This window comes from Pelodiscus sinensis, chromosome 8, assembly GCF_049634645.1.
Source record: "Pelodiscus sinensis isolate JC-2024 chromosome 8, ASM4963464v1, whole genome shotgun sequence".
In the NCBI taxonomy this organism is placed as follows: Eukaryota; Metazoa; Chordata; order Testudines; family Trionychidae; genus Pelodiscus; species Pelodiscus sinensis.
The window spans coordinates 13,171,324-13,197,386 of record NC_134718.1 but is presented as its reverse complement, the minus strand read 5'-3'; the positions used below and the strand labels follow the sequence as shown (position 1 = coordinate 13,197,386).

Here is a 26,063-nt window from a genome sequence, read left to right as displayed (position 1 = left end):
ACAGACAAGACAGATGGTTCTTCCCCAGCACCATCTGGCTTAGAATCTTCTAGATTAACAACAAAACCATTAAAGAGCAGGGGGTTGTTCTTGTTAAGATTTAAGCTCTTCTAGCTCTCCAGGTCACCACAATTTGCTGTGGAGTTGGCATTTACATGTATTTTTCAGACTCCCTACTTTAAAAGAAGTGTTTAAAAACTCTGGTTGCCTGAAACTGACTTATTTATCAAGTCCTGCCATTTTCATAAAGGTAAACATCTAGTCAGGCAATATAAATCGTTTACAGACTGGTTCAGAATCAGCAATGTTACCTTCAAATCAGCAATCAAATTCCACAATATAGGTTGGAGCTCGTTGGTCCTGCACCCTCAGGATCTGACTGGTCGTGAACAAGGGGGTTTGCCAGACCAGAGGAGGTCCTTCCTCTCCTGACCCGGGCTGCCACCGGGTTAAGGCTCCAGCCTGCCCCCAGGTCTGCCCCCCAGTGCTTTGTAGATGCCGCCCACCCTGCTGCTGCTGGGGCCACAGCTGGAACTCTGCAGCCACGGCAGAGCGCCAGAGCCACCTGCCTGTGCGGCCGGGGCTGGAGCTCTACAGCCAGGGCCAGAGCTCCCTTGCCAATGCTGGGGCTTGAGCTTCACAGCTGCCGCTGGGGCCAGGACTCACCACTGTGCCACCTGTTCCCTTCCCCCCCCCCCCCACCACCACAACCACACACACATACACTGGGACTCCACTGAGTCGCTGGAGCCTCCTACGGTGCTTCTGCCCCACTACCAGACCTCTCTGCTCCTGGGCTTTGTGGTCAAGGAACATCTGTGGCCAATGCCGGACCACCAATGTTGCCAGACCAGGGAGTCCTGGTTAAGACAACCTGTAGTATCATTTTGAGTGTTTTCATTACTTGAAACCCCATATGCTCAAAAGGAAAACTCAAGTATCTGCTACCACTATACTCCTTCTTCCAAACCAGATTGGCTGGCTACGTGTACAGAAGATGCAGCTGCTCTTTGTACTGTAGTAGCATCCACAGGCTGCCCAATTAGTTATCAGCTGTTCTTGCCCAGAATAAGTCACAATCAATATGATACAATCACACATTTGCAGAGATATTCTGGGAATACAATACAGAATATTGTGCGCACTATATAACTCACATACACCTAAGCAGCAGCACATATGAAGTTAAATAATACATTTGCTTTGCACCATAAATAATAAAATATCTCTAGTTCAAAAAAGACCTGGAGGCTGGTACAAAGACCTGGAGCCAAATCCTGCCATGTCCTAGCAGGAGTGGTCAAGTAGACTTGAGTAAACACTGCCAATTTCAATAGAACAGAGGTGGGCAATAAGAGTGTGTCTACACGGGAGTATTATTTTGGAATAACGACCGTTATTTCAGAATAACAATGTGAGCGTCTACACAGCAATTCCAGTATTTAAAAATAAATTTGTAATAATGGAAGGCTTATTCCGACTTCTATAAACCTCATTCCACGAGGAATACTGCCTATTCTGAAATAGGTATTTCAAAATAGCTTCTCCCCAGGGCCTTTCCAACTAATTACTCCCCAATGCCTCCTGGGGCTATAAATTTAGGTAGCGCTTCCACGTTGGGGGAGCCTGCCTTGGACTAATTTTGAGGCTTCCCTGTAGTGTATACGTGCTATTTTGAACTAAGTTATTTTGGAGTATTTCTTCCGGAATAGCTCATTTTGAAAAAAGCGTGCAGCATAGACGTAGCCTAAGAGGCCTGCAGGCCGGATGTGGCTTGCCAGGAATTAGCCCTGATGGGCCGTCAAATGCTTTATTTACCTGAGCATTCACCAGGTACAGCGATGCAGGCTGAGCCACCACTTCCCACAGCTCCCATTGGCCAGGAATGGACCAATAGGAGCTGCAAGCGGCCGTACCTGCAGACGAACAGGTAAATAAAGTATCTGGTGGCCCACCAGGTGCTAATCCTGGCAAACTGCGTCTAGCCCGTAGGCTGCTTGCTTATTGTCCACCCCTGGAGAAGAAGGTGCAATATTAGGCTTATGAGTTGGAGTACATATCTTTGCTTATGCCTTGGAAATAAGTGGCTATGATTTTAAAGATAGTCGAATAAGGTCCAGCTTCAAAAAGGGGCTGAATTTTCAAAATTGAGCCCTCAGCACTTTAATCTTCTGGCCCCTTTTAAGAGGCCTTGGATTGGCCTCCCTAAAAAATCACTAGTCGCTTTTGAAGGCCTTTGTTAATGGCATTATTTGCAGACTTATTTTGGTGTTTAACTAAGCATTAACGACATTCATGCTGAAGAGCCTGAAACAGCCAATCTTCCCCTAACCGCCAGATGTCTATGCAGGGATGGATTATCCGTTAGGCACAATAGGCACAGTGCCTAGGGCCTATGAAAAAGCTTAGGGCCTACAAAAAATTTAGGTCCTAAAAAAAAATCATAATTGACTTGAAAAATAAGAAAATTGCTAAATCAAACTCACTAATTTACTGACTTTAGTCAACAAACAACATGCAGATATAACATACCATTAACCATTAGGCATATAAGCAATAAAGCATTTCTCCTTTATATGTTGATATATAATCTTATGTAAAGGCCTACGATTATGAGAGTGCCTAGGGTCTATGAAGACCTTAATCCAGCCCTGTCTCTGTGGAGTAAAAGATGGAAGCATGTTTTTTAAAAAATTCTATTGTTTTCCCTAGTCCTTGCCATGATGGATGCATTAAACTTGTGTGCCACCTGCCATCTTGCCCCCATTGCTTTGTTAGCCTGGCCCTCAGAGGGATGAAAAATGCCATGTCTGCAAACATGGGGGCTGTGTCTACACTGGGCCACTTATTCCGGAAAATCAGCCGCTTTTCCGGAATAAGCTGAGAGCTGTCTACACTGGCCCTTGAATTTCCGGAAAAGCAACGATGCTCTACTGGACAAAATCAGCCGCTATTCCGGAAAAACTATTCTGCTCCCGCTCGGGCATAAGTCCTTATTACGGAACACTGTTCCGGAAAAGGGCCAGTGTAGACAGCCCAGTAGTCTTTTCCGGAAAAAAAGCCCCGATCGCGAAAATGGCGATCGGGGCTCTTTTCTGGAAAAGCGCGTCTACATTGGCCACAGACGCTTTTCCGGAAAAGCAGCCTGCCAATGTAGACGCTCCTTTTCCGGAAAAACTGAAAACGGAATAGTATTCCGTTTTAAGCAGTTCTGGAAATTCATGCCAGTGTAGACACAGCCTGGGTCTTTATGACCAGTGGGCACAGAAACTTCAGCAAGGATTGTTTGATCTGTTTGAATCTCACCATTTTTCCAAATCAGGTTTTACCCACTTTTGCAGCAAGGTTACGGAGTGGGATCAGGAATTCTATGCCAGATTCCTTCACTGTGTTTGTTACCTTACAGCAGATCATTTTACCCCTTGAGTGTCCAATCACCTGATTCAGCATTATAGTCCTGTGCACCAGAATACTTAAAGAAGCACTTGTTTGCTCTGCTGACTAGGAATAAACTGAAGCACATCCTTAAATACCTTCCTGAAACATGTTCTAAGATCAGCTCCCGCAAAAAAGTGAGGAGGGTTAATTTAACTACATGCCAAACACTGAAATTCAGATACAAGATGTGCACAGAAGTGCCAGGTTTTAGCATTTTCAGAAGAGTTAGAGGTTCCTTCAAGGAAAGAGTCTTTTCCCTTTTACAGTTGTTACAATGTGATCACAGGTGGGCGCATCAGAAAAGGAGCAGAGAGAACTCCTTTCATCAAGATTTATTATTTCAGCATACTCACATTAAAAGTTTTTTTGAAATTAGCCTGTTCTCCTGCTACTAGTGACATTAAATTCTGAATATGACCTCCGCAATTCTATGAACTAGGAAAGAGAGGACTTTTCTTCATAAAGTATTTTTCCACTCTCAATATTTAGACTCTAGGAATTGTGCCCTCCTGTCTTAAAATGCTGTAGACCACATAACAATAGAAATTTAATTTATAAAATAGTTCCAACTAGTTTGCCAGTGTCTGTTTGTATTCTTTGTAAAAGAAGCCTTGATTACAGCCCTAGAATGTTGTTCATTTATGTTGTTCATGCACATATTTCTAACCCACTTCTCCTTTGAAATGACTGTTATAATGTGCATATTAATTGTTCTATAGTGGATACTCCCTATCCAAACATAGATAATTCATTTCAAATGAATCTGGTTGTTTAAGAGCACAGATGGATGCCATGGGCTACCACTGAGTGCGCTGTAGCCTCCCTTTCAAGCCAGAGTTTATGGGATACAATTGGACGTCATGTTCTGTTCTGCACATAGGAAGCCAAACGCTGCTCTCAGTTACTTCTGGGCGCAACCACATCAGCCCTGCGAAAGTCAGGGCCTTGGTCCTGGATTTATATCAGTAGAACAAAAAGCATAATTTGGCCCGAAGGGCTGGCATGGAAAAGAGACACGCGATTGTGTTAAAGTGATTTTCAATTACAGCTTTGGCAAACAGATCCCTTCTTTGGTTTCCATGGAAGTGCCTAGTGCTCTACCAACAGAAGCTGGGGAAGGGAACCAGTATACGAGATAGAGAATATTATGAAACTAGAGGGCTGATCTCTCTTTAATGTTCATGCACAGCTCCATGAAGGGAAAAGGTGTCAAGAACAGCAGTGCAGGCACGGCGTGGAGGAACCTTGCCCCTTCTTCTACTCAAGGGTTTCTGGGATAGGCTGAACCCTTGGGACAAGACTGAACAGCCTCTGCGTTCAGTGGCTCCTGTGGGCCATTGTGGGCATACGATCCTTAAAGTGCAGTCCCCCTTTCCTCCCCGCCCTCCAGCCACACCTCTTGCCATAGATGGGGCTGTGAAACAGAGCTTGGGTGGGAGGCAGAAGGAAGGTGCCCCACAGCAATAAGGAGTCTGGTCCAAGAACAGTACAGTGCACTACAGACCATACTGGATAAAAACCTGCCCTACCAAAGGTCAATGGAAGTTTGCAATCCTGACCATATGAAGTCAATTGCAACACACCCATAGGGCCTGATCCTACTTCTATTGATATAAATGAAAAAAAAATCCCACCACTTTATTAGAGCAGAGGGGGAGGGACTCCCTACTCAGAGCAACTCATTGTGACAGGCCATGTAAATAAACCACCAATCACTTCTGATGAACTGGAAACAAAACCACCAAACTTACTTTAGTACTATTACCTCCTGACACTGGGATTTCTTTCTTCTAAAAGCTATCCATTATAGGCTTTAAGAACACCCATTAGAGTAACACAAGCACCTTTGTTATATCAGCTAAATACAATGTTTAATTAGTTTTCTAATTGCCCAAGCTGAAAAGCCATTAGATAATCATTAGTACTATACCCATTTGCTTTGTAGAATCAGAGACAAAGCTGCTTTCGTTACTCAGATTCCTAAGGTAATTCAGTTGGACATTATTAAAAAGATTAACTCGGTAAATTTTTTAATTTCCTTTCTGTGTGTGACAACCGTAATTTCCCCTTAAGGCCTCTCATTGAGCTGACCACTTTTGTGTTCCATTGCAAACATTATACTCAGTGTCTCTTCCAGATGAGAAGACTAAGCCTTCTTTACAGATCCATTTCAAGAGGAAACTTTTTTTTTCCTCCAAGCAAAATAATGCAGAAGCACAACTCAGGAACAAGTGTTTGTATTCAGTAGAACCTACTGTCCCCAGCTGAGATCCTGTGATGTCACGTGCAGCACAATCCCCGAGTTTACCTTCTCCACAGACACAATGGCTAATTCGAGTATGATGATTCCTGTTTTATAGAAGTGAATCTGAGGCACAATACGCACCCGAAGTCACACAGCAAAACATTCAGCCTCAGCCCTGCTTAGGAATTACAAGACCACATTCTTTGTATAGCAGGTGCCGTATTTATTCTGATAGGTGCTGGAATTAGGAGTGTGAGGGTGCTAGTACGCACAGGGGTTCAAGGTTGCTTTCATTATATACAAGATTGACAGTTTGTTTCAATGACTCTTAGAAACCCCCTCTCTCCCCCTCACTCCCCCCCCCCCCCCATTATTTATTGTTCCAGAACTTCTGTTTAATCTTGCCATTCTTTTGGTATTTGTTTTTTAAAATGCAGAGTTCCAAAAGAAGTCAGTTTAATGAAACCAACTGGACAATGAGTTGGTGGATTTTAATACTCAGAACCTGCCAAATCAAGGGATAGCAAAGAGCAAGTACTGAGACAATAAGAAAATTCCCCCAGCCAATATTGCTAATGTATCTCATTCTGAATATGCAACAACCCTTGCTATCCCAGACCTTGGTAAGAAGTCTCAGAAGGGGTAGCTGTGTTAGTTTGTAATTTTAAACACCAGTAGGCCTGTGACACCTTATGGTACGTCTACAAAGCAGGGATAAAGTCAAATTAAGCTACACAACTTCAGCTACGTCAATTACATAGCTTAAGTCAAAATAATGTAATTCAGCTTTTTGGTGCTGTCTACACAGCAGGAAGTCGAAGGAAGAACACTCTTCCTCCAACATCCTGTACTCATTGTGAATGAGGGTTACAGGAATCAGAGTAAGAAGTCCTCCAGTTCAACATTATTTTAAAGTAAAGGCTTGTAGTGTAGATGCACACTATGTTATTTTGGAATAATATCAGTTATTCTAAAATAACGCTGCAGCGTAGACATATCCTTAGAGACTAACAAAAGCATCATGAGCTTTTGTGGGTAAAACCCACTTCATCAGATGAGTTGGAGTGGAGATACAGAATCCAAGATATGTATAACACCAAAAACAGCTACCTGCCAATTGCAGGAGCCTAGTTAATGAAACAAAGGGTATGTCTACACTTGCACCCTCTTTTAAGAGAGGGATGCAAATGCAGCTGAGCGAAATTGCAAATGAAGTGTGGATTTGAATTTCCTGCACTTCATTTGCATAGTCGTGTTATGGAACTATTTCAAAATAACAAACGCTGTGTAGACGTGGTTATTTCAAAAGAAAACCCTTCTTCCGAAATAACTGGTAAACCTCATTGTAGGAGGAATAAGGGTTATTTCAGAAGAAGGGGTTTCTTTCAAAATAACTGCGTCTACACAGCGTTTGTTATTTTGAAATAGCGCCATAACTCAAATATGCAAATGAAGCATGGGAAATTCAAATCCGCGCTTCATTTGCAATTTTGCTCAGCTGCATTTGCATCCCTCTCTCAAAAGAGGGTGCAAGAGTAGACATATCCTAAGTAAATGGGCTAGATGTATCCCAATCATAGCTATTGATGTGAAATGTGAATGTCAAAGGAATGGGAAACTGCCTTTGTAGTGCGTTAACCAATGATATCAAACCTTGTCTACACTAACACAACTATGTTGTGCAGTATTTAACACAAATATATGGACCAATTAAAAACAAACAACATCAGGCAGAGTAACAGCCACCCTTAAAACCAACATAAAATTATTCAGTCACCAGAAAATGCCACTCTTGGTTTTAGCGCTGGAGAACTGAAGGTCAGGATTTGACTACAGAAAGCCTGTTACACACTGCTTGCAGAGATGGCCTCAAAGTGAACTTTACACAGAAAAGCTCTATCAAGAATACTGACCTCTTATATTATTGAATTTTCCTAACCCATGGGATACTTTATGTACTGCTTCAGTTCTAGGTGGAGAAGAGTAGCCAGGACAAAGGCTTGGGGAGTGGAAGAGTGTATAAAGTCTTACTTTCTGATTATTTATGACATACTACCATTGTATCTATTACATACAAAAAGTTCAATGAACATTAGTAAAAAAAATCAAGCACTCAAGGAATGTACCACCCACCAGCGGTTTGTTGACTTTTGTGGGCCAATCTCAGGCTTTTTCGCAGCCTGCAGTCATAAATGCAATCTGCCCTGCTGCCAATCTGAGCAGAGGTGCCATGGATTTAGAGCACACAAAACTAACCTTAACAGGGGTCCCTTCAGAAAAAAAGAGTAAGATGAGGAGTATGTAAACACACACCTTCTGGGTGTAGTGTTCGGTCCCACCTAGTGGTACCGGGACCACTTGCAGAGAGAATAAGTCTGCCTTACATCCTTAGCTAGCAGCTGGCTGGCTTTCAGTTCCTGCAGTAGAGCTTTATGCTTTAAACTCCAGAGGTCATGGGTTTGATTCTGCCTGCGGGTGTCCCAAATGGGGACTCATCCAGGATTCCAACTGAGAAGTCTTTAAAGCTTGGGATGTGCTTCCTCAGCTAGGGGAAGTATGTAACCCACACACCTACTAGGTGTGGTTCACTGTCTGACCTAGTGGCACCAAGACCATTTACAAAGTCTGATGACTGCCAGCTGACTTTTAACTCATGATCCCAGGTTCAATTCTGCCTGCCAGCGTTACAGGTACATTTACACTGTTGCTACCAGAGATGTACCTATTCTTTGAGGGAGAGCTCTCCAGACTACCACCTTTAATGAAAAGTACATTCACTTCTGGGTAAAAAAAAAAGGAAACTTATTTTCCATTGTAAGATTCCAACAGATAGAAATCAGATGCTGACGCCATACATTAATGTAGCATTCAGGTACAAGATCAGCATTGTCATATGAACTGACTGCTCATGTTAAGCAGCCTTTCTATTGTTCAAAATCCATTGAATACAGTGTTTAAACATAAAGACGTTGGCTTTTTAAAATCTTCATATTGATTTCCTTCATGGGAACTTTGCAGTCACGACAAAACCCATCAATGATAGCAATGCCATTGCACTGTCAAGGGGGCTTCAAACAGACTAATTGACCATGCTTGTCAGACAGATGGGAGGATACTGTCTTTTCCCTGAAGAGTATCACACTGAGTAGCACTGGGAGCAAAAGTGGACACGTGTCCATTTGGGACAGGAACCTAGAGAAGAAGAGAGAGCAATCTGAACCGATTATGGGGTGCAAGCAGGTCTGTGCACAACAGATGTCTACCATCAGTAGGGCTCCATGAAGGCAAAGAGATCCATACATGCAGAGGGCAGGGCTATAGGGCACCATTGGAAATAAAACTGGAGCCCTGAAGGACAATAATCACCTGGCTTGAGAAGAAGGCATGAAAGAGAGTAAGGAAAAAAGTGAAGAGGCAGCCAGCATGACCCATGACTATTATTATTCCTAGCAATTAGAAGCAAGGACATTCTGAACTTCCCTTTTCATCCTCCTCTCCCTTTCAAACAAGAATGAATAAGATAGTTTGAATTTATTCCTTTTGGGGGGCCAAGTTCATTTTCTCCTGCCCTATGGCCAGGATTATAATTAAACAAATTAGAATGGAAATCACATATTGCCTGAACATCTGCCTGCCAAAAAAAAGGGGAGAGAGAGAGAGAGAAATATGCAGCCAAATATGTGTCAAGGTTCTTGACCCACTCAATAACCTGCTCTGTAGTTTGAGCTCATTAGTACTTCCCTGACTGAAGATGTTAATGCACACAGCGTCCTTTTAGAAGGAACTTACAGATTTTCTTCTATAGGGAAAACCCATTTTTCCCCACCAAGAAATACAAATAACATAACCCAAATTATCTGAACTTGTTGAAAAAATGTCACTTCTTTGAGCTGTTGGTTTAATGAAGGTCTGTCCTCACCCTGTAAATATGTGCAGAGCAGAATCTACTGTAAAGGGCAGCCAGTCAAAATAAAGCATTAGCAATAAATCTAAGAGCATAAAACTGCATGGTAAGAATCGATTAAGTAGAGTTCAGCCCTTAGCTGAATACCAAAGCCATCTGTAGTTTCAAATCATCCTCATCTAAAAAACAAAATTATATTTTAAATGGCGTGTATGCAAGAGAACTTGCATTGTTTCCACTGGTAGTATTCCCATGTTACAACATTTTTCCTTCTATCGTTATGAGGCATGTTTACGACGTAATGCTAGCACAATTTAATTTGTCTATTGGCAATAAGTATCAATATGTCCATTTTCTTCTAGAACTAAAAACGACATTCCAGACAACAGAGAACCTGGAGTGGATAATTATGTTATTAACAGTTTCCTATCCAAGGTCGGGTTTTCCCAATTCATCACTTCAAGAGGAACGGTTAGAAACCAATCAAAACAGCCCAGAGTAACTTGATCCCGTAGCATTCATATGAACATTCTACAACAGACAACATATATATATATAAGGCACAGAAATAGGCATTTTTCATCTGACATTGAAGAAAAACAAATCCAAATGGGTGGAGAAATATCGTCCCGATACTATTTAATTCTAGGCCATTAAATGTCAATATCAATGCCTGCAAGAGATTCACACATAGCCAATTCTTTACCACAATGCAATTAACAGCAGCTCTTCTAGATTTTCTGTTTCAGAGCGGCTTCAGACTAGGGATCTCCCATGCTCTTCCAAACCTAGCAACACCAGAGAATCAGTCCTCATCTTTTCTGCTAACAGGATATTCACCAGATGAGTTAACCCAAGTCAATTGGCAAAAGCATTCTTAGTCAAGTTAGGGAAATCTTTGGGTCAACAATTCCAGTAAGGACGGCTGTTCACCAAACAGTTATAAATGTAAACTTTCCAACACTCACAGCTATGGAGAAAAGAAACATACACGATCCGAGTGTAAGCTTGTTTCTTTCATGAGTGGGGGATTATGCATCTCAGAAGTTTTTATACAGAGCTGGGGTTTCTTCACAACCCATAGTAAAAATATAACATCTTACTGTAGAAGACTGTGCTTCTCTTTTGCCACAGAATCAAATTAATTAGCTTCCTGCCCTTGTACCCTAGCAAATGATTACACAGCATCATGGGGGCATTTGTGCTTCTAATTGAGAAGAGGCTCCCTGCATTGCTTATGGGATATTGGTTTATACATCTAAGACATAACTGTTTACCACTATGAACTCAGCTAAAGTGACATAAATAGAAGTTGGTATCATACTGCTATACGATGTGAAACTGCATCTCTCGAGCCATAGACACCCATCTCACACTGCTAATATGCTAGACTTCTTGAAGTCACAATGAATATAATTACCCTAAATTGCCTTGACAGTTTTTCTGAACAAGATCCTTCAAAATACATCAGTCATCCAAACCTATTTGTGGGATTTATGAAAGAGCAAAGAACATGTCAAAAAGGAGGGCAAAACCAATCCCTGCCTCTGAGAAATCTTAACATACAGGTGGCAACTAGCCGTCTCTTTTGTTCAAATAGGCCAACATAAAAAGATCTGATCACTTACTTCCATGCATTAGATGAATCCAAAAATTAGTTATTTATGGATTTACTTTTTTTTTAAATGGTAATTTGACACACATATGTAGAAAAAGAGGAAAAATCAAGGCAAAAGAAAGATACATGAAGTTATAGACATAGAAATTAAATTGAGTAACAATCTTACTGGACAAAAAAAATTGAGTACAAAACTTCACACGCATATGCTATATATCATGATAGTTTGGTCCAACACCGTGTTAATGACAGTGAGTTTATTCATTCAACTTGGAAAGGGATAAATAAAAAAATAGGAATACCAGAACAATACAATCTATTACCAAAAGCGTATCCATGAGAAATATCAAGACAAAGATGACAAGCTGGAATATTACTAACTTGATCACAACTATACGGAAAATTAATTAGTTAAAAAGTTAGAAGAAAAAAAGATTCAAAAATTTAAAATACAATTGTTTCTTTTTTTTTCCACAGTAAAATGATCTGTACCATGCAAACTATTGCTTTCCATTTATTTTAGACAAAACTACATGAGTTTTGGGACTCTCAATGAACACATTCCACCCATTTTCTTTCTCAGAGATCTAAGTTTTTAGGTACTAGCAAAACTACAAGAAAAATCTGAAGACATGTAGATATTTACAGTAATGTAGGAAGATCAAAAGGGTAGCAAACGGTAAAAGATGCATCCTTTAAAGTCTCTCTGATCAATTCATCCTTGGCATCCTAAATTGTTATCATAAATATTAAATTTAGCCTCCTAGAAATAATAAGAAGGAACAAGTGATACATGTGATGGAAATCACAACCATCAAAACATAACCCCTCACTTTTCTTAGCCTGTACATCAACCAGTGATCTATTTTTTAAAAAGGGGGGGTGTTTTTGGCGAGTGACTTCTATTGTGCCATTCCCTCCTGAGAGCACTGAAGGAGTTCTTCACAAAACAACAACGTTGATTTATTCAAGTAAACAACAGAAACACTTTGGCAAACAGGACCATATGGAAAGGAAAGAGAGAGAGAATGGATTTTCTGTTTGCCTTAGAAACTTAACAGCTGTGAAAGCATCAGTGACGCTAGGAACCAATAACTTTTCATCTTTCAAGCCTTTTCATTCATCAGCCCAAACCCAATTTAATTTGATGATGTAAAAAGGTGGGGGGGAGGGGGACTGACTGAATAATCTTTCAGAACCTGAAAATAAAAACCCGTTTTCACATTCATCTCTTTCACATCCTAAACGTAGACCAACAAGGAAACACACATCTGCTATAACTTAGTTTCAGCGCCTAAAAACGTGGAGCAAAGGTATCAGGATTATTTCGATCTCGTTTACATTGGGGGGGGGGGGGGAGGTTTGATTTTTTTTATCCTAATCAGCCACCAGCAGCTTTGATGACCCACAAATTTCTTGGGGGGATTAGTTGAAAGCAACTTACCTTCACAAAGGAAGAGGAGCCCTGCTATCCACCCTGTGAAAGGCATTTTTGCCCCCTCCAGTAATCCTAATCCCCCTAGGGTGTAGGTGCTCAGAGGACGCCTGGCCAGGCTGGTTTCAGATTCAGTCAATGGAGCAAGTCTTTTTAGCCCGTAATTCCTCAGTCGGGATAGCCCATAGTCTGGGGTTTCTCCGCTCCCTCCCTGTGCCGTGCGGTGCAGAGTGATGCTCCGGGCAGGGAGAGAGGACAGTGAACCTGCTCCGACGGTGCGGGGCTGTTTTCTCCCAGCCTCCCGACGGCGGGAGCTCTAGTTCATCACGGCTGCCTGCCTTCGGTGTTTAAAGTCCCGCTGCTTGAGTTGCCCCTTGGGAGGATGCCCAGACTCTGGACCGGCAGACCTGCCGCTCCTGGGCAGCCAGACAGCGGGTCAGGACCGGGCGCTGGGAAGTTTCCTTCCTCCGGGGGGGGAGGAGGGACCCGAAGGGAAGCGGCCGCGGACCGGGCTGCCTCTGGGCTGTGCCGGCGCCCGATCCTCCGGGGAGGCGCCCCACTTCCCGCGTGCGGGCAGGTCCTGCAGCGCAGGGCGCGGGCGGCTCCCCGGCCGGTGGCGAGCCGGGCGCCGCGCTGCGGGCAGCGGCAGGGAAGGGTCCGCTCGGTCCTTGTGCGGGGCGGAGCGGCGGCTTCTTAACGAGCCCGCCGGTGCGCGCTGGGGCCCTTCCCCTGGCGGCGGCGCGGCGAAGCGCTCGGCCCCCGGCAGCAAATGGGCAGCTGGCTCGGCCCCGCTGCGTGCATCCCGCGCCGCCGGCGGGGAGGATGCGAGAGCCACACGCGGGGCGGGCAAGGGAGGGGGGGGGGGGCTTGTGTCAGATCCACCCCCCGCATCCCCCGGGCTGGGGCGGGGCAGGGCTGGGGGGGCGATGGGAGGGAAGCGAGCTGCACCGGCCAGTGCGCAAGGAGAAAGCCGGGGCTTGGCGAGGGGCAGGTCACGGGGAGTTTGGCCCGGCTCAGCAGGGCTCCCAGGGGAGAGGGTGCGCGGGGCGGGGGAGCCGGAGTCGCAGAGGAGGGGAAAGCAGAAGAAACGGGCCGGGGAGACCCGCAGAGGGGCCAGATCGCCCCAGCAAGTCAGAGGCGACCGAAATGCGGGGGATGAAAAGCCGCCCCCCCCCCCGGTTCAAGGTGCTGGATGATTCACCCCGCGAGGAGGCGAGAGGCGAGCTCCACCTGGCCCGCGGCCCCGGGCGCGCCGATCCGGTGTATTAGGGCAAAGCCACTTCCCAAGCACAAGCGAGGCGCCTTTCCCGGCACAGGCGCCAGCGCAGCCAGGCGAGCGCGGCAGGGACCAGCTGAGCCCCGATGCGCTGCCTGCGTCCCTGCCCGGCCGCACCGAGGGGCACCTCGCCCGCGGGGGCAGGCTGCCAGGCGCTTCCCGCTCCAGCGCGGAGCCTGAGAAAGCAGCCGCTCGGGAAGCCGGGGGGGGGGGGGGGGGAGCAACGCAACCCGGCTGCAGCGAGGGCTCAGGTCCAACAACTTTGTCCAGGCAAGGGGGGGGGAGCTAGAATTGATTTGCCCGCAGCGGCGCTGTCTGCGCCCCCGAAGCCAGGGGCGCTCCCTGGTTGTCAGTTTCAGTACGCCCTGGGGTCCGCCTTGGCTGGGAAAGAGACCGGTGGGCAGGCGGCCTGCGCGCACTTGTCCGTTTCATGCCCGGACACCGCGGAGGCGCTGCTCGAAGTCCATTGCTTTACAACATCCAACATCCAGACTATGCCGACGGGCCAGGCAGGTAGACAGACTTCACCGGGCAGCTGCGGGGGGAGGCAGGAAGCCACCTTTCTAACCAGCATCTTACTCCTGAGGGTGGTGGGCACCCACCCCAGAGCCAGCTGCAGCTCTGTCATTTACCATTAGCATGCAGCGCCGCGTTCACACCCCGGTTCGGAGATCCCCCGCCCTACCCCTCTCCCTGGGGAAACTTACCTAACCTGCTGGGTTCTCATCGCTGCCAAGAACAGGACAGGGGGGACATTGCTGCTGACTCAGTGGTGACGGATTGGCCGCCCTGCCAGCAAGCTGGCATTTGCTCCAGGCATGCTCTGGCGAGCGTTGGCTTCTGCAAACACGTGCCTGTTTCTCAGAACCAGGTCTCAGGTTAAAGAGCTGGCACTCCACCAGCCTGCAGAACGAGGAATGGGATCTGTGCCTCACAGCGTGGGAACAAACACAGAGGGATAATACTTTATCCTGCCATTTTTATGCCTAGCAAAATGATTATAGATCAGTTTAGGGATGGTCTAAACCGATGACTAAACCTGCCTTTTATATATCTGGAGTCAGCAACTAGGGCTGCAGAATTTATAAATGAGCTGTAAATAAAGAGTCCAATAGAATTAGTTTAAAAAAGTTCTTCCCATTTTTCTTTTAAATGTGGTGCATATAGAACATTAGTCTTCCAGTTTGGGATCTTTATCAAAATGGGATAAAACCCCAGGCTCAGAAAGGGATAATAACGGAATGGAGATCAACCCGCAGCCAGCTTCATAAATGAATTGAATGTGAAGTACAGAGAATAAAAGGGAAGGGTGAGTCTTACAAACTTTAAGCCCCTGAGTAACTTTACTCACAGACATAAGTCTACAAAAAACTGACTCCTCAGCGGAGCCTGGCAGAATGTAGGAAACAGAGTGAAGGAAGGATATTCATGATGTATAGAAAACAAACAGTATTAAATCAATGATTTGAGGAAAAAATATTTTACTTTATAGCTGAGCTTTACCTAAATCACATTTTTGAAAGCTCACACTCACACAAATCAATACTGAGATCATCTAAAATAAGGCAATGTCATCTACACTGAAAAATATCAATTCCCATCCAGGACACAAAGTGACTTCTTGGAAGAATTTCAACATCCTAAAATTTCTCTTGGCATCTCAACAACTGCAGCCAAATATGCATTCCTGTGCCAAATACAGGCTCCAATTCAAAGCTAGCTGTGTTACAGCTGATTGTGGAAACTGTTGTTTCATTTGGCCAAGAGGGCAGAGTTAAGGTTGTTATGAAAAGATTTTCTTTTGACTTCACCCATTTGTGAATGATTAAAATCTCATCCTGCACACTGGACATTCAACCCTGTGTTACAAAGGAAACAGGCTGAATGACTTAACAGGCTTTTCCCACCTCAAATTTCTGGTTTATCCCCCACATCCTGCAATCTAATATAAGCACGTCCTTTATGAGTAGGTTAGCTCACTTCTGGTGCAGTCAAAGTTAAAATAGGAGGCTGATTAATTTGTCTGTGTATCAGATACAATATATTTAATGGGATTGTATGTTCCTATACATATTTTCAAATCACATTTGGTACATGTAAGTTTCACATGGGCAAGCACTAGCACATACATCAACCATCAAAACTATCCCAAAACAAGAAGGATTAAGGCTCACCTGGGAAAGGCTAACAAAACACCACATTTTACATTTTCTTCATGGTACAATTTTGAGTATGAAAAGTAAAAGATTTCCATCTTTCAAAAACCAGCTGAAACCTGACCTCACATCGAAATACCCATCATCTAACTCTTTTTTTTTCCTCCAGAACTCTTTAGGCTAATTTTTGCTCTCAGAGACCACAAAGTAAGGCACTGAGCCAATTCACATTAAAGTAAGCAGGAGTCTTTCTATTGATTTCAATAGGTATAGAATTAGGCCCAAAGGTCAGCTTCAGCAATGCACTTAAACACATGCTTAAGTCCTTCCCTATTCAGCAACACAATGGGTCTTAAGTACATGCACAAGTGCTTTGCTGAATGTGATCTATGGAGTTCCACTTCAATTTCACGCTTCTGGTTGAGATGATTATTTATAAGAAATACACATTCCCTACCATGGGCGATGGAGACTGCTATATTAATGGAGGAAACTACTGAATTCCTTCTAAAAAAACCATTGCATTACAGTAACTAATTTTATGATAAACAATACTTGGATAGGAAAAAGTGAATGTTCACATCCTAAGTTGAATTTGCAAGGCTGGCAGTTAGAAGAACCGTTTTTTGGGGAGGGGGGGCGCAAATCTGACATGGAATAGTAAAATATGATAAACATGGAGGCCTTTGGTGCCATTTTTACATTTACTTTTCAGAACACAGCTGCCCCCTCCATACTTTTAAATGCCTGCAAATATTTTGTTTGTCATAAAAACAAATACATAAAAAATGGCAAAGACAGAAGGCAGTGTCCTGTATTTGGTTTAATTCCTGCATTTCCTTCCAATACCACCATCTCCAAATACACTTATCAGGTTTAGAGCAGGACTCTCAGCAGTCAGTCTCAAGGGAGTGTTTGTTTTAAGAGGATTTGGCCAACAATGGCTGTACTCACAGTAAAGGTGGTTTCTGCACAACAGCATCAACGCCGGCTCCATTTGGCTGTTTGTTTTTAATTAAGACAAGGACCTATGAGAAAAAAGAAGATTGCAGCTGTTGCGATCCATCTTCTGGAGTTTGATTTAGTGAGTCTACTTAAGACTCACTAAATCAGACTCAGAGGGAGCTGTCTGGTACTCCTCCTTTGGCAAGTAAAGGGAGCCACGGGAGTATTTGCTCCCATTGACCTCCCGCTTGTGGGGACACCGCCAAACTTGGCTTAAGTTAAGCTGAATCCAGCTACGTATTCTACCTTAAGGTGAGCTGCCGGGTCTAGTGTAGTCCTGACCATAAAGGCAAAACCAGAGATTGGTAGGAGGAATGGATGGAGGGGAGTGAAAAGCCTGACACAGCAAAACAATAGTCTGGTAATAAAACGAAAAAAAAAATTGAAAAGCAACTCCTAGAGGCCATTACTCAGTCATTCAATTAAGTGCCGAAAAAAAAGCTACAATGAACAAAGTAAAAAATATTTGTCATTCTCTGAGGTGAAATCCTCAGTCTTCATATATATATATCCAAAAAAATAAGAAAAAAAAACTTCAACAGCTAAGGCTTGATGGTACAAAGACTTATTATGCACATGCTTTACTTTATGCCCTGCAATAGTCCCATTGACTTCAATGGAAATATTCACAAGGTGCAAGTCATTGCACCATCAGAGTGAGACTAAGTCTGCCAGCAGATATAGCAGAGAGAAGGTGGATGAGGTAATATCTTTTATTGGACTGTCCTCTGTGGCAGGAGAGGGACCAGCTTTCAAGATACACAGAGCTCTTCTGTAGGCTGATGTTTAGAATATTGGGTGTTCTGTGAATTCTCTCTCTCAGTGGCAATGTTAGTATGTGACCTTAGGAGTGCACAAGCATTCTCAGTTAGCATCACAAACAATTTTGAAGATGTCCTCAAAGTTATGCCCTTCAGTTACTATTTGGGTCACAGCAATGTCCAAGAAGCTGCCAAAGATATTAACACAAAATAGCTACTGATAAATCTGTGAAGCCAAGCCAAATAGGTCTGCGTGTGCAACTTTCACTGAACTCTGGTACAAGTTCTACATTTCAGAACCACAGAATTAACCATGAAAGACCAGCTGAGGCACACCTGTACTTGTAACATTGTTTCAGCAAAATGTTGCAGCACAAAGGCTAGCGACACAACTAAAAATAAGATAACCGTGTTACCTGAAAACTATAACGGATGTTCCAAATCTTGATGTTACAAGCAGCCTCTAGCATTCTAAATAACACAGCACTTCAGCAGCGTCACATGAAAGCACTCAGTTATTTCACTTCCTGAATCCTGGTCACTATTTATTTCAGTGTCAGCAGTCCTTGAAACTAACATTGTATTTCTAGTGTAAAAAAAAAAATGTTACTAACATTTCTGGAACTGGTGTTGTTTCAGATGTATTGCGCGTGTCCATTCCAAAATAAGTGTGTGTGCTGGAAACGGTGGTATATGTTGCATTGGTTCTTGTGCCTTCTGGTGTTGTGCTTCGGTATATAGGGCACCGCCAACCCCACACCTTCTCAGTTCCTTCTTTCCTGCCCATTCTGAGATGAGAAGCAGGAAGGCGAGTCTTAGCTTGGATATGCATAACACATCTTGATAATAAAACAACCGGTAGGGAAAGGTTAGTAATCATTTTTTCTTCAAGCGATTGTCATGTCCATTCCTGTAGGTGACTCCCAAACACTTATACAGGTGGAGGGCTTGGAGTTACTGACATGCTAACTGCAACACTAAATCTGATATCATCCTGAGCCTGCTGAGTGATGGAATAATGAGAAGCAAATGTGCATTGGCAACCAAGTTGCTGGTCTAAAAACCATCTTGAGTAGGCACAACACAGCTGAAGATGTGGAATGAGCAGTTAGGACAGACGGGGTGAGAACACCTACCAGCTAATACTACATGATGTGGTCCATGATGAAATGTGGTCCATGGGGGTCCTACTGCAGAGTGTTGCTGCCCCCAGCACCTGCCCTCCTGGTGCTCCGGGACAGGGGAGGCCAGGCCTGGCAGCAAGGTGTGCCCTCCTCCCTCTCCCAGTGCTCCAGGGCTGGAGAGGCTGGGCCGGGTGGTGCAGCATGCCCTGCCTCCTCCCTCCACAGCACTCCATGAAGCCTGGCTAGGCCCAGCCTCTCCAGTCCTGGAGCACCGGGGGAGGGATGAGGCAGGGAATGCTGTGCTGCACTGCTCAGCCCGGTCCAGCCTCCTCCCTCCCCTTGTGCTCGGCTGGGCTGTGTGGCTCAGTGTGCCTTCCACCAGGACCAGGGAGGCTGCGGTGAGTGCACGCCCATTCCCTTCCCCTCCCCCATGGCTGGAAGGGGTGAGCACGTGTGTGGCACACTGCCCCGCTTCCAAAGGGCAGGGAAGGGGCAGGGCTTAGCATAAGGAGCAAGGCTGGAGGTGGGGCAGGGGGTTTTCATCTCCCAGCTCAGCCTTCACCAACTGCCCATGACTTGTAGCAAGATAAAAAATGTGATCTCACCAGAAGTGCCCTCCCACGGACCAGTGCCTGACTGGGAGATATCCAAGGTTGCTTGTACAATCCACTGTCTGGCTAGGGAAACTGATCAGGTTCCTCCCTGAAGGATTGCATGCAGCTGCCCATAGAAACAGCATGTTTGTGGTGCTGCTCCAGACCGTCCATTTGCCTCCTTTGTTTTTTGGTATGACTGCCTCAGCTCCTTTATTTTCACTCGGCACTGCTGGGCACCCCGGGCGTAGCTTTCCTCTGCCATGCCCTTTGCGATATTGGCATAGATACCTGCATTTCTTTTGCTGGTTCATAATTCTGTGAGAACAGATTCCTCTCCTCACACAGGAAGGAGATCCAGGATCTCCTGCACGCTCCATGCTGGTGCTCCTTTGCAACCCTGGGAATTCATTATGCTTCTCAGGTGTGCTGCCTGCTCTGAGGTCTGCTCGCCCCACTGGCCACACAGGAAATGAAATTCAAAATTTCCTGGAGCTTTTCATGTTCAGCAGTAGAGTTGAAAGTCGTGGCCAGAGTGGTCATCCTGGGGCACTGTGGGACACCTTCCAGAGGTCAAGAACTTCGATTTTCAAAGCACTGTGTTTGCACTACTGTAAAGCCAACCATGCAAGGTTAAATTTAGTGGTTACTCCTTGTGAAAGCAGGAGTAAAGAAACTTCCCTTAAAGTCGATGGAATGGGCTTGATGGTGTGGACTCGTTTAGAAAATCGACCTTATGTGGCTAAGGTTGACCTAAACTCCCAGTGTAGACCAGGCTTTAGACTTATTCTGCACTCTTAACACTGGTAAGGATCCCTGATGTGATTAACTACAGAACTAAAAAAAAAATATCAAATACTCCCATTCTCTGCTCAGAAGCATGTGACAGGTGTGCCTTTGAAGAAAAATTGCAAATAAAATGCCAAGAGGCATAATATAACTAGTTGCAATTAGCCTCCTGACATCCCAGTCTGTCCACCATTCTTCCTGTAAGATAGATGAGGTAATATCTTTTTATTGGATCAACTTCTCTTAGTGGAAAGGACAAGCTTTTGAGAGTTATAGAGCTCTTCTTCGGTAAGTATCCAGTGCCCAAGCTAACTACAAGATAGAACAGATTGTGAAGTAGAAGGATTCTCACATGCTGTAGGAAACTACTTAAAATGAAGTGAGCCGTTAAGAATTAGCAGGCAGTAATGTGTATTACAAACTGATGTATTGGGCCATAAAACCAGTGTCTCTATTAAGTCCATGGTTTTAATGTCCAGTAGAGTTATGAATTTAAGTTCCCCGGCTAGTCTTTTGAAGGGCCTGTGCAGGTTTTCTTTGAAGATGAAGACAGAGAGATCAAATATGAAGTGATCGCTCTGTGAAAGTTGCCCACTTCATTTTACAGCACGTTATCCCTGTATACTCAATCTTGGACACTCTGGTTTCCTTCCTCAGACCTGGAGAGAAGCTGTTTGCAAGCTCAGAAGTTTCTCTATCTCACCAACGTACCTTGGTTTCATAAAAGAGATTACCTCACCCACCCTCCCTCTCTCCTATCCTGGGACCAACGTAAGTACCACAACACTGCATAGGGAGGATGTAGTCATCATATCCTCTATGGAGCAGGTGCCAACTTGAAGGACACCAGGTTGAAACAGTGAGTCCAACACTAAAAATAATAGCCTCCACAACCTGCACTACAAAGCCAGACCGCAACTGAGATCTGTAAAACTGATAAAATGGTGATAAATGACACACATCTGTAAATCAGACAAAGAGGGAGACATGATACACAGCCCAGTGGGTTACACAGTGTGTATTACACACTGGACAGTTATTTTGTAAAAGAGAAATATTTTGTCCCTCTAATATCTGTCAGAAATGTAATGCTATCAACAATGTGAGAACTATGGCATCCCTTCCATGGGTGTATTCCATCCACAAGGATCATACAACTGTGCTCCAAAGGATGATCCTATTCCTATATAAATCTGCCCAAACATAGGGGATAATAATTTCAGCCTGGCTTTCCATGGAAAAAATGGATTTTCTGCTGAACATGTTTTTATGATAACAATTGACAGGTAGCTTCTTTTGCTGTTACATGTATAACCCCAGATCCTGTAATTTCCACTCCAGCTCATCCGATGAAGGGGGTTTTACCCAGGAACGTTCATGCCCTAATAAATGTGTTAGTCTCTAAGGTGCCACTGGCCTGCTCGTTGTTTTTACAGGTGCAGACTAACATGGCTATGCTATCACAAACCATCGGCAAAATAGAGGCAGACTGCTGGCTTTATCTGACACTATTTCACCTACTTTGGCTTCTTTGCTGCAAGGTGATACGAAGAAAAAAGATGGCAATGCCAAGCAATTTCAAAGTAATATGACACTCCTGGCACAAGTTCTAACCTTTCAGAATAGGAAGTCCTTTCCTTCTCCTGACCCACAAAAGCAGCTACACTGGAAGTACATCAGTTTGGCCATGTTATGGGGCATGCTTACCATCAGAACGCTCCCTTGTGCTAAGGTGTAATATTCCACATGTCCCCTGTTGTCCGGTGCTCCAGCTTTATTGTAGTCGTAGACTTCTCAGGTTCCGGGTCACCTTTAAAACCCAGCCCCCTTCTAGCAAACTGAAGTCCAAACAAGCCGATTCCCAGAATCTATGGACTGATATGCCCACCCTTCAATTCGCTGAGATTTCTTAGTCTTTGCCTCTCAGTTCTGAGGCTCGTACATTCTACTCTATTAGGAGTCATATACAGCAGTGATTTTCAACCTTTTTTTCACATTTGTAATCCTTTAAAAATTCAAATGAAAATGCAGACCCTTTTGGAAATCTTAGACATAGTCTGTGGACCTCCAGTGGGCCCACAGATTACAAGGTGAAAACCGCTAACGTAGAGGAATCCAGGCTCACCCTCTCCTTTCGGCTCTAGCTGAAGGACCCTGTGTTGGGAAATTAAGGCAGTTAAGTTTTTCCAATCGCTTACCACCTCCCTGGACTGCTTCTCCTACCTTGTCTTGTTCATTCTTGTGTCTCTCTGACTGCAGATTCAGTGACTCCTGCTCTGTAATTTTATCACCTCAAATGACTTCTCCTTAGCTAGCTTCCAGGTCACTTTTCCTGGTCAATCCCAGTCTTAACGACCACAGGGCTGTGCACCTTGAGGTCACCCAGTCTCTGTTCAGACAGGTGTTCTCAGCCCTCTCTCCTGAAGCTGTACTTCAGGCTGTTGTTAATTCTCTTCTTAAGACAGGAGTCACCACAGTCCTTCTGGACCTGGGGTTGTGATTTGGGCCAGCAACAGGGCCTTAGCCAGTTTCTCCTTCAGATGGCCCCTTTCTCCCAGTTAGTTCTCCAGTCTGAAGGGTTCAGCAGACCAACCTTCCCCTAAAAGGGTTCTCTACCATGAGGGATGAGGCAACATCCATGCTAGTTCCCTTCCCACAATTCATACCAATGGTCAGGGTTTGGCTGAAGCATGACTCTTTTCACTCTGTGAGGCTCCTGCTCCCAAGCCCTCCAAAGAACAGTAACAAAATTTCTCTCCCCCAAGTACTCCTTACCCTTGGGACTGCGTCCTCTCCATCCATGCCTCCTACTTCCCAGATCCTTATCTACATCAAAGTGCCATGAATACGTGATGGAGGTGAGCTGACAAGCAGGCCTTAATAGCCTTTAGGGGCAGCCTAATCATTTTAGTTCTGCAAATTGATATGGTAAAATATGTTCCGTTTTTATAGCGTCCTAGTAAAAGGCTGGTCTTATCATTAGCATACTTGTTTCAATGCTGCCGACTGAGGCAGTTTTAAAGCACAAAAGGCTGGTGTAGTGTGACCCTACCCTCGGAACATACTGACCTTCCAGTGCACCGTGTTTCAAAATCAAATCTTGAACCTAAATCTGAATGTTGTAGTTAAGGCCTATTTGGGCCTAAACCAACAAGATTAAAAAAAGCAAACAATAAAACATCCATCTTGTGTCGACTAAGGATTTTAGCCACTGGTGTAATGAATGATACCAATATAGCTACAACTTTGCAAAGCCTGAGGTTGAAAGTGTAAGTTGCTTAGAGAAAGGTATAAGTCATGGTCTACAATGTGGAAATGTCAGTGTAGTTGCTTAGAGAAATATATTGAAGCAAGCAGGTGATAAATTAAAACCAGCTGACAAGTTATAAGCGATCTTACATGGATTTTTCCTTGTCTGTTTCCAGTAGATAACATAGTACAAAATCTTGGTGTTGAAAAAGTTCTATTTTTTTTTTCCCTCAGAATTTAGGGGATAGGTGTCAGTCTGGCAGCCCTAGAGTGTGACGTTCCCTATTCATTCCCAGAGGAGCCATGATTAGTGGGAGAAGTGTGGGGAGCTAGCCGGGCACTAGGTGCCTCAAAGCTAGGCCGGGGGTACCAACTCTGGAAGGGAGCAGAGGACAATTCAGTTCAATACACCGTGAACTCGGCCCAGACAGCCCACTTTTTGTAACATTGTGCTCTGGGTAGGCAACTCACTGGAACCCTGGCGGCTGAGTCCAACTGGCAAAGGAAGTATAAACCAGCACTGCAATGTATGAACAAGTGGAGCCATATTTTGGTATTTTGCTTAAATCCCCTGCTGCTGAAGTTATGAAAATGTCACGAGAACTTCAGCTTTCATTTATCAAAACAATGAAAGGTGAGTTTGCAAAGACTTGAAAGTGGAACCAAAGTTAGACCCGGCTTGAGAAAACAAACAAACAAAAACGTCCCCAAATGTGACTTTTTAAATCATGATTGTTCAGCCGTTATGATTTTGAGAAAGGATGGGGGGTGACTCGTGAATTTTAAAATACTACAGGCTGGCAACACTAGAACTGTCACCGTAATCAATGCAAACTCTGATCAGCTTTGTTCTCACCCTGCTGTCCCCAGGAAAGGGTGGCCATGGGCTCTCTTGGAAGCTGGAGCAGCCCCTGCTGTGTAAGAAGAGTGGAGGGGGAGAGAAAACTCTACGTGGCTCTGGAAACCTACAGATGGACAGAGGCAGGGCCTGCCACCCAGAAATGCTGCCCAGGCATTACTGCTACCCTCTGGCTACTGTAGCTTGAGGCCTTTCACAGAATCCTCTGCATCCTTCTACCAGCAACCTAGGACTCTGCAAGAGTCTGAGGCAGCATGAATTCCTGATGCACTGGATGCTGCTGCACAGCATTGTTGTCCTTCTCCAAGCCCAGAATCCTATGCGTACTGCTGCCAGGAAGAAGCTCCCATAGCCACAGGCAATGAAGGGCAGCAATGCTGTAGTTGGATCAGTCTTTCCCTTCCATGCCCTGCCCCCACTCTCAGTCTACCAGATTTCCATGTGCTGCACCAGGAAGGCAAAAGGAGGAACAATCTGGCCCTTTCTGACTCACTCGGCTGCTTGTTCGACACATGTCGTGACCTCTCCAGTGACAATTCCACTCTGGGGGATACCAGGCCACTCACCACTGGGCTGCAAACCCCAAACCATTCCATGCTGAGCACAATCAGCCACTGTTAACAGAGGTTTTATCTCCTCCTTATGCCTTCACTAACCTCCTGCACTAAGTCCTCTATCCTCCTTCTTTGTTAATAAGGGTCCTGACCAGTTTGAAGCACACACATGTATCTCTTAGTTGTTTTAATGAGAGGCAATGAGAGGGGCAAATTCTTATCTGGTATAAATTGTAACAGGTCCAAAATGAAGCTATGATAACTTACACCAGCTGTGGATTTGCCAGAGTAGCTTCAGAGGAGAGGCGAGGGGGTGAGGGTAAGGGAAAATGGCCTGACCATCTTCCATATGCTAATTATTGAGTGAAATCTGAGAGGAAAGAGCTGACAAACTAACGATCATTATTCAGTCCTGGCCTTAAGGTAGGAAGACATATTAAAGTTAATAAAGGAAAGATCACATTCAGTAAAATAAAAATTAATTTGGTCGCTATAGGAATTAGCATAAAAATATCAGATTCGGGACTTACAGGGACTTCACCTATAAGTTAACCCGCATTGGGTTAAGTGATCCATGAAACCTGATTTACATTCAGCACCATACGTTTCAAAATCCCAATCAATAGATTAGGAAATATGATCCTGGCCTCATTTAAGAGATCCGCATCTATACTAAAAGTGTACCTTTAAATATATTGAGTCCTTGTCATAAAAGGAAATACACTGTCTGATCCCACTTTTCCTTTGACATTTTATAGGTGGACATCAGAATTCTGGATTCTGCTGGTGTGAGAGGGCTCTATGGATAATTATAGGTTGGGAAAAATGCCTTTGAAGCTTGAAAGGAGGCAATTACACCCACCACTAGAAGAGCAGTAAAAAAAAGAAAAAAGAGCCAGCTCAGTCCCTGTATAGCAGCCTCACCTGAAAAAAGGGCATCCGCAGGTCTGCACACGGATTAGATCGAGGCATGTAGAAGGCTTTACTCTGGATCGTGTTGGTGAGAGTGTGAGCATACACAAATGTGATTTGGCAGGTGTTCAGACCTGCAGCAGCT

The 26,063-nt window shown here is 44.5% G+C and overlaps 1 protein-coding gene across 3 annotated transcripts in view; it reads right to left on the bottom strand.

The window, feature by feature from the left end:
* Positions 1-17,102, bottom strand: part of RET (ret proto-oncogene) — a 147,871-nt gene extending 130,769 nt beyond the window's left edge. Inside the window, exon 1 of one of the 3 annotated variants that reach the window (XM_075934775.1) lies at positions 17,027-17,102. In XM_075934775.1, coding sequence (XP_075790890.1) covers positions 17,027-17,069 — 43 coding nt within the window. In that variant the 5' untranslated portion in view covers positions 17,070-17,102. Of the gene's footprint in view, positions 1-12,649; positions 13,452-17,026 lie in introns of those variants that run through there. The other 2 variants (XM_014569202.2, XM_006114405.2) reach the window with 2 other exon arrangements.
* Between the last annotated feature and the right edge of the window lie 8,961 nt (positions 17,103-26,063).